Source organism: Chelmon rostratus, chromosome 3 (genome assembly GCF_017976325.1).
Source record: "Chelmon rostratus isolate fCheRos1 chromosome 3, fCheRos1.pri, whole genome shotgun sequence".
Taxonomy (NCBI): Eukaryota; Metazoa; Chordata; class Actinopteri; order Chaetodontiformes; family Chaetodontidae; genus Chelmon; species Chelmon rostratus.
Window position 1 is genome coordinate 26,589,191 of NC_055660.1, and position 13,620 is coordinate 26,602,810.

At 42.9% G+C, this 13,620-nt stretch overlaps 1 protein-coding gene across 1 annotated transcript in view; it reads right to left on the minus strand.

Annotated features, from left to right (window-relative positions):
- Window positions 1-611: 611 nt before the first annotated feature.
- The window catches only part of neurl1aa (neuralized E3 ubiquitin protein ligase 1Aa), a 42,874-nt gene continuing 29,865 nt past the window's right edge, over window positions 612-13,620 (minus strand). Inside the window, exons 5-6 of the mRNA XM_041933490.1 lie at window positions 4,925-5,074; window positions 612-3,799 (exon numbers count right to left, since the gene is read on the minus strand). Coding sequence (XP_041789424.1) covers window positions 3,558-3,799; window positions 4,925-5,074 — 392 coding nt within the window. The 3' untranslated portion in view covers window positions 612-3,557. The remainder of the gene's footprint in view (window positions 3,800-4,924; window positions 5,075-13,620) is intronic.

Genomic DNA, 13,620 nt, shown 5'->3' on the forward strand with positions numbered 1-13,620 from the left:
ATAGTTACTGCTCACTGCTGCAAACTGCCATTAGCTAGTTAGCTCAGTTAGCCATGCAGTTACTATGGCTTTACTTCTTGTTCTAGTAACTGCTAACTGCTGGTAACAGTAGCTACCCTTAGCCATGCAGTTACCTGTTACTTAAGCTATAGTTATTGATACAGTAACTGCTAACTAATGCTAACTGTAGCTGCCATTAGCTAGTTAGCTCAGTTAGCCATGCAGTTACTATGTCTTTACCTCTTGTTCTAGTAACTGCTAACTGCTGGTAACAGTAGCTACCCTTAGCCATGCAGTTACCTGTTACTTTAGCTATAGTTATTGATACAGTAACTGCTAACTAATGCTAACTGTAGCTGCCATTAGCTAGTTAGCTCAGTTAGCCATGCAGTTACTATGTCTTTACCTCTTGTTCTAGTAACTGCTAACTGCTGGTAACAGTAGCTACCCTTAGCCATGCAGTTACCAGTTACTTTAGCTTTAGTTATTGATACAGTAACTGCTAACGGATGCTAACTGTAGCTGCCATTAGCTGCCGTATAGCTAACGTTAGCTGATGCTATCCGGACTGGATAGATTATTTCAATTATGAAACAAACTATTTTTGCTCAAACACATCTGGAAAGTTTATTAACCACAATCATCCGACTCACACTGAACACAGCTCACAAACAAACACTTGTTTCAAATGAAAAAGAAAGAAAGAAAATACAGGTTTTGCAAAGTACTTCAGCTGCTGAGTCACAACAATGGACATACAGTATATATATTATTTCTAGCCACTGGTTCCAGTCTACATGAACACTAACAGCGTTCCACTCTGCCCCTGATGCTCGTCTACTGTTGGTCCCGATGTTCACACAGAGCGAACCGATTACTCATGCATGACGAAAAGTACTAAGAGCTACAGAAAGAATCTAAATGTGCTGCTGTGCGACTGGCTGGACACACACACAGGAGTCATATCTGTATAGTGGCAATGTAGAAGAAAGCAAACACGCAAGAAAAGCAGGTTTGGAGGAATCAGTCCACACATCATTGATGGACAAATAAATAGTACATTACAGGATCAGTAACATTCAAGGACTCCGTGGAGTATTCTGGATGCAAAACTAAAAATGGCATTACATCCTTTCATGAAGGTGTGAACAGACTAATTTACAGACAATATCTTTGTATGAACTGTAGTTTAGCAATTAATGTGATCCAAAAACTGTTGGATGTAAATTTTTTAAAAAGCCCAACTGAATACAGGATTTTGCACAATGGGGATTACATTTAAACAATGAATTCAAAAATAATAAGAAAAAAAAGTATTATTTTTGGATTTGGTCGGAGTGTCTGCACTAAACAAAACACAAAATAAAACATGCCACGTTTGAGTCTTAGAGAGCAACGCTGGCCTAAACATTTACAAGATTACAATCAGTAGCTTCATAAAGTGACATTTATCATTACCATACAGTGATGGCTTTCAGACTATAACAATAAAGAGATATAAAACCAGGATGGTAGTACGGCTCCTTAACGTGGGCTTACACACAAGACGATAAACTACAAAAAAGAACACCTGAAATTCAGGGATTGTAATAAAACCAAGAGTTTATGTCTTGCACCCCAAAGCAATGAGGTTTTGATTGTGTACTGCAATATCTCTTATTGCGGCAAGGTACAAGCAACTCTCTATATTCTCACTATTAGAAAACAAGAATAAATTTAGATTCTCATTGTTCTGGATAAACAAGAAAAGAAATCTTAGAATCATGATTATCAATCAAAACAAACAAACAAAACAAACCAGACAAAACTTTTTTCTTTGTTTTTTTCAATTCAAGCACACAGATAAAAATCATTTATCTCTCTAAAAACACAAGTTGACATTCAAATGTGAATTAACACTTCAACCAGTAGTGTAATGAAAGTGTGATGTGGGAGGAGGGATGTGTGAACATCACTGTCAGCATTTGCCCAGAAAGGACAGCTGACAAATACCATAGCAGCATAGGTTTGAGCCCCATTTGTTGATTATCTACAAAATGAAATTCAATGTCGTTTTCAAAAAACGGCCTCTCAGCTTCCAGTGGTGTCCTGTAATAAGCTATGGCTTACTGCTGAAACTGAAATTTCTGGGGGATGTATCACAACATTTTATACCGAAATTAGGGGATAGGAATCATACAAATATTTAAAATACACGCTTTTTTATAACCCTGCCCCTGAACTACTGTAAAGGATCTTTGCTGCTGGTGAAAGGCCTGTCACAAGGGTTATTCAACATTGTAATAGTTAGATATTGGAAATGTCAGGGATTTGTTTGTTACAAAAATAACATTTGTGTGCTTTTTTTCTCCTCTGAGTGAACATTTTGTGTCAGTTTGTGCCACACGACAGCATTATTTGGTAATTTGTTTAAGGGAATGGCAGAAAACACAGAATATGATACATCCGCATGTAACAAATGAACCTTCTGTGGGTTAAGGCAGGAGGCTGGGTTGTATCCGTGGTAGCATCTGATACCATGGCAACAATCCCTTATGTGTTGTTATGGGAACTATTTTAGAGGACCTATCAATTTGTCATGAGCGCTCACAGTGTATTAGGCATGGTTGTAGGTAAAGTTAGGGAAAATAGTTCACATCTTCTTCAAAAAGATTGCTGGCCCTGAGGAGAAGAATCCAAATTATTGTTTTCCACTTCCTGTTTCCTTTCATAGATTTGGAGCTGCTGAGTCTGCTGGACACAGGCAAATGAATGTCTTTCATCCTCTCTGTCAATAATGGGGCATTTCTGAGAGGACGATGCTGATTTCAGTGCAACATACCACATTGCAGAGCAAGCAGCTAGCTAGCACAACAATATAGCTACCACCAACGTTTGCAATAGAACTACCATAAAGGTACATTAGATTATATGAGTACAAGAGGTGTTACAATCCTAATTAATATACTCAGCACCGCCTGCATCTCTAAGCACATCACTCACTGATAATCACGACAATTACAGAAATTCAACACTTCACCATCACGCTGACTTCTCTTTTCCTATGCTCAGTAACACACAGACACAAGTTGTGACATACTGAGATGATTACCTGCTGTGGCGCGACGGCATATTTCAGAGCTGCAGTCATCCTCCACGAGAACTGTTATCAAGACATTCAGCCCCAAAGTGACTCATTTGCTTCGGCACAAATGGGTGAAAGTCCCTAATTCTTCCAACATGGCTCCAGAAATGAAAGAATTTTGGAATTGTTTCAGTTTCTCTCCTTCAAAGTCTTCCAAGATCCTAGGAGTGAGCGAACACTCTTCGATTAAGAATAAACTTGCCTGCCACTTCAAGTGCCGCCTCTGCAGGGAGGCTGTGACAGCGACTCTAAATTGAAAGAGACCTTCCAAGCAAAGCAGTACCAGCTTTGGAAAAGGTCACGCAAGAGAACCAACCTACAATAATCATATGAAAATACTAAATGAAAGTACCAGAGTTCATATTCCCTGAACTTCGACATTTCTTTCCCTGACTCTGGGATTTTGTTGTTCTTGGCGAGGCCGTGCCTCCCCTTATGTGCTGCGGTAGGTCTTGATAATGTCTTTGATCTGCCTTCTGCAGATGGGACAGCAGGCGTTGGACATCTTCTTGAGTTTGAGGCCACAGGTGTAGCACAGACACATGTGTCCGCAGGCGTAGATGACCGTGTCCACCGCGTTCTCGTAACATATGGAACACTCGTCGGACCAAGGCCCGCGGCCTGATGGGAACGTAGGGGACTTGGGGAGGCTGACTGGAGAATTTGGGGTTGTTCCTGTGGTGAATTGAAATAAAATGTTAAATGAGGAAAAACGGGATGAGTAAAATAGCCAAATACATTTAAAAGTTTTACACAGCTAGATGTGTGTGTCATGAAATAGCAGTGCCAAAGACAACAAGAGTAGTTATCTCAGCTACTGTACAAGTTTTGAACAAATAAAAGACCAAATTTGTGAAGACTAGAGAGAAAACAACAATTCAAGAGTTATGGTGTGTTCAGACCGACTGTAAAAATCAATGCAACGATGGGAATTTGCGCTGGGTGACAGTATGAAGAGATAAAAATATTCAACTTGAGTGAAAAATGTGTGTAAATTCCAGGACCAGAGCTGCTGTTTGCCCACAGACAGCTGCTTACTTGCATGAGCAACACTAATAAACGCAAACGGCCCGGCGATCAAACTTGCACTAGTAACGTAACCTGAGCCGAACATTTGTGTCGCGTCTGGTCTTATGTTGTGCTTGTTGATGACTGTTCTCTCTGATAGCAGAAACCAATCCATCAATCCAGAGCGAGATTAATAATTAGGATATCAGCTCCCTACATAGTTAGCTAGCGTTAGGGTTAGTGTGGATGACACTGATGTACAGTACAGGTTGTTGCAAATCAACTTACAGAAATAACAGCAATTAAATCTACATATTTCTTTTTTCACTACTGCAATCCCACCAACATCATTTTCAGTGCATTTCAGTACAATGTCAGTCCATTTAAGATATATACCTCTCTGTACCCAACAAGAAATGAACTAACATGAAAACGACATCCAGCTGAGTAAATGAAGTGAAACAAACTCGCAATTCAGTCTAATTGTCAGGCTAAAAAACAAGTGTGTGTAGGAAGTTTTGTTTCATGTTTGTGTCTTGAACTATTTTTAAAAAAAGTCATTGCATCAGGACCATTTACGTAACAGCTCCATGTGACATAACAACATGTGCTGAACATTTTCCTACATCCAGCTGCAGCTGCAGCAGCGGTGGGACCATGAAGTGTTGCCCATTGTTCCCAGCTACTGCAGGATGACATCTGCTCACTATCCCATAATGGCTTCCACTCAGTCCCCTGTGGGGTGATTGATTCTGTGCTCCTGTAGCAGTAGTTCTCTCTGGGTGTACCTACCCCCTGCTGAGCTGCAGTAAGCTGCGGAGCACAGGCCTCCATTCAGCACCGGATCAGAGCTGCCACTGCCCAGGGCGCTGGGGGTGTGCGGAGAGGAAGAGGGCGAGCTCGGGTTCGACGTCGTCCGCGGATCCCCGAGATGAGTGGAACCTGGTCGGGGCAGACGAAGGTGTAGGATTAGACGTTTGATCAGAAGTAGAACAGCTCCAGTGGCCAGTTGCAATATGCAGTAGAACACTGTGGTACTTCAATGATCATCAAAAAACAGACTGACTGATGTGGTACCAGTCTAACAGGATGCAACACACAGTGGAAAGGGCCCAGCAAATAGCACACAAAAGAGTGCGCTCCCGGAAAAAGTTCACAGAAAGACAAAGACAGAAAAACACATTACAGCAAATAGGTCTTCTAATGTACAGCTGTTTCTTTCTCCCACATTTTTGTTTCCGCTTTAGCCGACAATAGTACAGACAATGAACTAAGGCAGGGTTCGCTTTTTTCCCCACTAAGGCATTACATTTATAGTCATGAGAGCACTCCAATCTGTGAGAGCAGTCACTTTAGAAGTGCACGCATATTCATCACTGGAGAGCTATTCCCTCCTTTCTTTTTTGGGAGGGCGTATTTCAAAACAGAGCAGGCATTCTTTCATTCTTTCCACATCCTATATTTACATGATGGACGGGGACACAAATGGGAATTCCAAGGTCAAGTTTAGGGAACACTTGTTGAAATGCCAATGATGCCTAGAAAGACAGGTCAGGCTGTTAGAAGCTGCCGTATGCTTGACATGACAGACTGGACTCAAAGTCATTAACGAAGCACAGGTTGAACGAACATGTGACTTAAAAGCTGCACTAATTAATCAATGTACTAATCGCCAAACAGCTGTTTGGTTAGCGGCTGGCTAGTGAAGAGGAGTGGAACATTTAGCACCTACGCAGCCAGATATTTCTCTTAGCAGCTGATGAAGGCCAAAATGGATCTAGAAGTAGACTTTAAGATTTGCTGCTAATGCTAAAATATTAGCATTAGCAGCCTAATAGGGGGATAATCTGTTAACTGTTGTCCCTTCAGCTTGTTCCTTTGGCCTAAAAACAAAACAAAAAAAAAAACAAAAAACCCAAACAATAATGCAGCTTTAAAATCTCAACTTTATTCAAATGTGCAGTTTCAGCAGGGATATGCAAAGTAATTATTTCCCAAAGACTGCACTTAATGTTTTTTAAACGTATAGTATGCTGTTATTGGAAGTAACTTACCATCACAGGTAGTACAGAGACACCAAAATACCCAACAAATTAATGTGCAAATTAGCTGTCTTGTAGAGCAAGCATGTAATGATCAACAAAGAATTCCCATCCAATGCTTTGCTGCCTCTCAACATAAATGCAGATTACTTTAATTACGTTCCCTGCAGCTTGCTGTCAAAAATAGCACAACAACTGCATCAGAAATCAGCTGCTGTGTGCACATGGGACATTTACCCATCCTATTTCAGGACCAGAAAGCATCACTCCACTGTGGCGAACCTTACTGAGGAACAATTCATGGCGTCTATGGCAGAGTCTCCGTCAACACCGACCAGCAACATCATGATGACAAGCCCCACGCTCATGAATGTCCCAGCAGTCTGCCAGGCTGCATCTCTCTGTTGCCATCTGCACCAACAGTCGGATCAATCCAACTGGTGCCCAGGGCCAACACACAACGGCCTAATTCACTTTAGACCCAAGCCAGTAATGGGTCATTGAATTTAGAGAAACTGTCCCATAACTGCCAGGTCATGAACAGTAGCGGTGCTTTTCTCACAGTTGGTGAGTTGTCATGTCACTGCTGCCCATGTCTCTATATCAGGAGCTGTTTCATGGCTTTGTTGTGTGTGTGTGTGTGGTTTGTACTGGGATGTGCCATTGTCTATGCACAGATTCAGACAGAGCACAGGTATATGCACACACTTCTCAGCAGTGGTGGACCGCTGCTTCATGACAAGCGAACTCACTAACTGTCATCTCGGCTGTAGCCTGCCTGGCAGCCACAATGCATCCCAAACTACTGTCCCTACTTGACCAAACTGTGTCTAAGTATCATGTTGAATTTTATTTTCTAAGGTAAAACTGAAAAATATTTTAAAAACCACAGTGTATTACAACTTGAGTCTCACTTTTGTTAGCCAGCGGATGTATTGGTTAAATTTACACTGTGCTCACTGAGGCAAATGCTGATATCTTTAAAGGGGGCAACCTCACTAAACAACAGGTTAAACAGGGCAGCAAGTACATGAGGTCTAACAGTGCTCCAGGTTGAAGACAAGCCGTCAGTTTAGTACACTTCTAGTCAGTCAAAGTTGAATCAGGTTGGGCTGCTGTGTTACCCCTCACTTTTATCTGTTTTCTAATTAAATCTGACTCACCTGCAGGGCTGTTTCAACCTGTGTGAAGAGTGTTTACTTGTTGCGCCTGTTGGACTTCTGTTCCTGCTGTCTCCATGTTCTCAGTACAAAGTTTTTATAATCGATAGAACTCTTTGCTGGCGATAGGAAAACAGCACCAAAGTTGTAATAAACCACAGTCTCCTGTGTTGCTTTCCTCCTGATAAATTTCTAACTTTTAATGTCCACATCCTGGAGGATAACAGTGCAGACACTCTTACAGTCGCTCCTTGAAGGCATTCATGGTGTCTCAAAAGGCGACAAAATGAGAAGTGGAGTCAAGAATGAAAAAGGATCTTGAGAGAGAACATCAAACCCGGTCTACTTCACTCCTACAGTGTGGATAAAGCTGGCATGATTTCATTGTTGGACACGGCCCTCAACTTCCACCAATGGAAATGGGGTTTCAGACTCTGATCTGACAAGCTCTTGGTTTTAAGCATGTAAAATGAGAGCAGAGCAGCTAGAGAAAACCAGTGATTATACGTATGTACAACATGTGAACTGTATTTGTATAGAAAGGCTCAGAATCAAACCACCATGCTGTGAGTGTTGATCAGTAAATCACTGTGCCGCCCCTACAAGGAGCTACTGGACTCGGCGTGTTCACCTTTCACCGGATTACTCCAGCCTGATCATCCTACAGCCCTGCAGCATGAGTGGTTCCCCTGTGGAACTGAATCCTCTTTCCCTCCACGTCCCTCCCCTCCCTCTCTCTGTTCATCTCTCCCTGTTAATCCCCCTGGCAGGCGGGCACCTCCCATCCAGGGCAGCTGAGGCAGGATCTGTGGTGCCCAGCCCTGATCCCCGCCTGTTCACTATGAGATTAAACCGACCTGTGTGAACAGCTGTGAGAGGCAGGCTGCCTCTCTGTGGCCACATCTCTGCTGCCATCCACCTCCACCCATCATCTAATCATGCATCCGTCCATCTTTAGCGCATGCGATTACATCTATGGAGAGAGCCTTCTCCTTTAAAGCATGGGAGGTATGCAGAGTATTTGACGAGGGAGGTGGGTGGGGCTGGGGCTGAGGGTTGCAGTGGAGGACAGTGGAGGCCAAGGGTTGGGGGCTTAGCGTGTGTTTGTGTGTACAAGGATCACCCCTGACAGCCTTCAGGCTTCTGTGAGTCATAGCTTTCAGCCCCTTTTTACAATACAGCCTGAGGGGATGGAAGGGGTTAAATGGAAAATCTCCATGCCTGTTTGTAAACTGAAAAAGCAACAGAAAGACACACAGAGAAGAGGGAAAGTACCCATGCAAATAGTTTACATTAACATTTCCATGATGAAATTCTATCCTCAAACACAAACCATTTCAAGATGGGTGGCCGTCAATTTAATTGCGGAGAACCTCTTGTTCTGAGGCACCAACGGGACAAATGTGCACTTAGGCTCGGTTTTGTGTGTGTGTTTAGATGAGATGAGAGGAAAAGCCGCTCAGAAGGTAGCGGTTTAAGGTCAACGCTTACCCCGCTGCATAAAATGTTCTGTTTTTCTGTGGTGGAGATATCATCTTTAGAGACAAAAGAGCTCTCTCTCTCTTTATCAGGTGTAGTGAGGAGAGTGTGTGTGTGCTTCCATACATGCGTTTAACACATGTATATACGTATGCATTCATGAAGTATGCCTAGAGAGAAGGTTGAAAAGAAAAGGATGTGTTTCAGAAGGTTTAAAAAAAGCCTCTGAAATTACTAAAATGAGAATTAGGTGCGACTTGTTTTTCATCCTGAATTTGAGCCTTCTCTTTGCCTGCAGCAGCAGAAAATGCCCACCGCTAACAAACCGCTGCACCAACAAATGATGAAACCAGCAACAATATTCATATAATACATTAACAATATTCAACAACTGACGTGTGAAAGATGGACTGTCTCTTCGATAAGGCGTGCCACTATTTTCCAGCAGTGCAAATAAATTAAATCTTGGCACAAACTCACTGATTTAGCCAATATACAACAAAATAAGCATAGCTCATCATTTAATCATTATAGCTCGAGGGGGAGGGAGATATGTGAAAGTTAATTTCTTTCACTAAGGGCGTTATTTCCACTGGGGATGGGGGACATGCCCCCCACAATTATGCAGTTTCAGTTTGATTTAGTCACTAAAAGTCTCTCTAAACAGAATCTTCATACTGTCCAGCTGCAGAAGCCCAGAGGAGAGAAGAGATGAGTTTAAAATGCTCAAAGCGTTGATGCGTTCAGCTAGGTCTCTTTCAAGTGTGTTCAGTAATTATGCTTTATAAGGAACAGGGAGAGATTCATTGACTTTTTTTAGCCCGGGTTTCACCTCTCAGGCTTGGTGGAAATTATATCTTTGGCCTAAGAGGACAACCTGCAGACATTACGCAGGGCTGTAAAAATACTGCAAACACCTCTGCGTGTTTTCTGGTATGAAAAATATTTGAGTGCCTGGTATTATTTATAGACAGTATGCTTACTTAATTATGGATGAAAAATGAGCTTGTCCGTGTGTGTGCGTGTGTGTATGCGTCACAGCCTCTATGAATGTCAGTATGCGTGTTTGAGTGTCAGACGCTGCAGCAGGGGTACATGTGGGATAATTGCGGGGTCAGAAACAAAAAGGTGGGGAGAACAAAATGATGAGCGAAACAAACAAACAAAAACCTGACAGTGCAGGGAAGAGAAGAAGCTATCGGCTAAGATGACAGAAGTTGAGAAGAGGAGGAGAGAGGAGCGTGGCAGCTGCAGAGTGTGAGGATGTGGGTGGTGAGACGTTTCACTTGAGCATGAGCGCACTGACATTTTAATGGAATCTATAATACATGCGAAGTGGGTCACTGGATGGGTGTCCTATTTCCATGCCACGAGGCACAAGGTCCCTTCAATATCTCTCTTAACTGTCAGCGGCTCGGTTTTCAGCTTTTGTTTGGTATAATCGCACTAATGGGAGATATTTGGACAAAAAGGAGAAACACTGTGGTGACATGCAGTCCGTGAGTTGTTGTGTCCCAGTGGGTACAACTGTAGGTGACATGTCTTGACATGGAGTTTGGAAAAGGAAACACAGATTCTGTCAGTTTTTCTCTCTGTTAGACTGAACCAGCTACATATAGGGAGCCTTTTGGTCACGCTATCGGTGTGGCTGCAGGGATGGCTGGTCATTCAGTCGGTCTGTCAGACCAACACTTTGTTTTACACTGGAATACTTGCTGTATATCTGAAACGAATAAACTAACCACCAATTTTCAGCCTGCTTCACCTCTACATGTGAACAGATTCATGCTAATGCAGCATGCTAGCATGAGTTGCACTGACATGCTAAAGGTTAACATGCTGTATTGCCATGCTAACTGAACCTGTTAACATGGTAACATGCTAAAGGCCAGCATGTGCATATCAAAGAGTTAACATGCATGCTAGTGTCATTACGATAATGTGAGCATTCAGCTCAAAGCCAGCTGGGGCTGAGAAAGTCTGTATAGGACCGAGCAAGATGACCCTTTTGGATTTAGGTGAAAACATGGCTTTCTTCTGCCACGCTTGGCCCTCTATTACTCATCCGTCCAGGTTTGTTTACTTGCGTGTAATGGGAATTAATGCCTCACAGCTATTGACTTTAAGTCTTGTTCAGAATCTAAATTAAGGGCACCCTGTGGAGATTCTGACCACTAGCAGTGCTGTGGACCAATGTGCACGAGGACACGCATGCACACGCCGGAACACGGGCAACATGATTAACATTCCTGCCACTGCTGTCACTCTATTAGAGAGGGACACACAAAGAAGAAAAACACAAAACAAAATGCTTTGGGATAATGGATTTTTTTTTACTAATGCATTTAATATATATACACACCATGTATGTATGTACATGTAAATATACACACATACATACATATATGCAGTTGACAAAGCAGTAGCGCATACTAGTAACTCTATACTGAACATGTCAAATTAGACATATTTCTGTAAAGAAAATGTTCCCGAAAACAAAAAACTCAAAACAGGAAAAGCAACTTTCCTTCAAAATGGAAGCTTTAAGGTTCCACATGTGAACGACAGATGCATCGAGGTCCATTATCACCATCAACTGTCGCTCTCGGGTCACGTGAAAACAGGGTGAGCAGTCCTGCCCCCTAAATCACATGACCCTGTGAGGCAGTCCTGGGTGCATTCACATCTCTACTGACAGCTCTCCACTTGTGAACTGAACACCCATGATGCATGCTACTGCCACGTGTAAACAGGGTCTGTATGTACAGAATACATTTCTTCAAATGGATTTCAAACAGAAAGAAAGACATTTTCATTTAGAATGATAAAATAAGCATTACTTTCACTGCCACTAGTACTGCTAGAACTAATGCAGTATCGATTTCGCTTACCGTCCTTACCCTGTCCAAGCACTCATGGCTGACCTGAGCCACTCTGATATATCTGTTTGAGTATGCCTGTTCCTATTAGAGAGGCCCATTACTTCATGCTTTGTTTGAAGTGAGAGGCCTCTGTGATGACTGCTTTATCTTGCCATCCTGAGGAGCGGGAGCCCACTGGGACTGCCAGACTTTCAAGTTTAACATCTCTCAATCGAAGCCGAAGACACGGCTCGCATTCAGCTTAACTGAAAACTAAATTGCTCTCCAGTCAACAAAGCAATAGATCAAGAGTTGCAAGAGTGAGATAAGGGATGCTTCCTAATTCAAAGCAGCTGGAAGGTAAAGATGATTCACACCTCAGTGGGAACTCCAAGATCTGCTCTGATAAGACGATGTGCCTTGGACCAGCCTCATTGTTCTGCTATTCCTGTTTTGTTGTGCTGTCAAGGCTCTCTAGTGTCACGACATGCACAAAGAAGAACCAGGTGGTCTGTTACGCAAAGCTGCTGAGCCAAAATGTAATTTAACAGTAAAGTAGGTGATCTCTCTGTGCGATAACACAGGAAAAGTAGAAAAAGTGCTGATTCTACCATCAAAGGAGGCACGGTTTGCTTTTTTGAAGTTGAATCCATGAAAGCTGAATTTCTGATATTTTGCACTTGCTGAACTGATGACTGATATTATCGCTCTACAAATCCAAGCCACTGTGTGTTGAAGCTCACTGTGATTCATATTGACGTGGCTGACATGGTTGCTTTGCTGTCAGTTGATGATAAGTGGGTCATGCTAACAGGACATTAGTCCACAGTGAACACACTGAATCCCTGTGTGTAACACGCAAGAGCCAAGTTTAAGATCCTGTAACAATATATCTGATGAGAGGAAAGTTTAAGCCCTCTCTTCGGTCTCTCTCTGCATGTCTCGTTAAAGCTAATGTTGTTTCCTGTCACGTCTTTTAACCTCTGCTTCCTTTTCCGCTCCTGTCACCGAAGAAAAGCAGGATGTATTTATAGATGCCTTTTCCTCCACAGAAAAACACTTGTGACACCTTTGAAAGGCCAGTGCTGTTTTGTTATGCATCCACTGCTGCGCGTGCCAATTTGCATTATACAGCTGACAAAGATGTTGCCTTTTCACTGTCAACCCTTTGCTATCACAGAGTAAATACACAGAACAATAGTGTGTTGTTAAAAAATGATCATTTTGAGAACGTGTAAATTGTGTGTGGTGCTGTCATTTGAATAGGACTCAGCTGACTCTGTGAATGCCATTAAGAGTGAGGATCGCCTGTTGCAGAGCTGTCTCCCACCTTTCAGATTCTTGAGAGCAGCCCCCCTACAGCTGCCTGCGCCTCGTGGGAAGGCAATATGCTTGGCAGGGCAAGATGAAGTGCCACGCAAGAACTAACACACACCTTTCCCCCTGTCATTATCAGCATTTAGAAAGGGTAAACAAACCTCAGGTGTCCCGGCACACCACTGGCAGGCAAAGTGTCCACCCCGCTGAGACATCTTGTCGTCCCTGCTGTGTGCAGGTCATAGCCCTCCCTCCCGCAGCCTCTCCTCACCTCTGATCGCTCGCTTCCTGTTTTTCATTTACCCGGGTCGTGACAGAGCATCTACTTTTCTCGCTAATCCTATGATGTGTATGGACACTTTCTGTCTCTTGTCCCTGCTGTAAATATTCTGACAAACAAAGCAGCAAACTGCCACCTAACTCTGGGGGAGACATGGTTTGCCTCCATTGGCATACTGTCAGAGCTATCAACAGTTTGCACAAATAGATTTCAACCTCAGGGAGTAAGTGAATTAAGGACGGAGCTTGGAGGTCTCACCAGCGGTGTGCCGGGCCAAATGAAGATCAATATCCTGATCTGTAAGTTCCTGACCTGGGACACGTCACTGGGCTAAAAGGACAGTTGGATC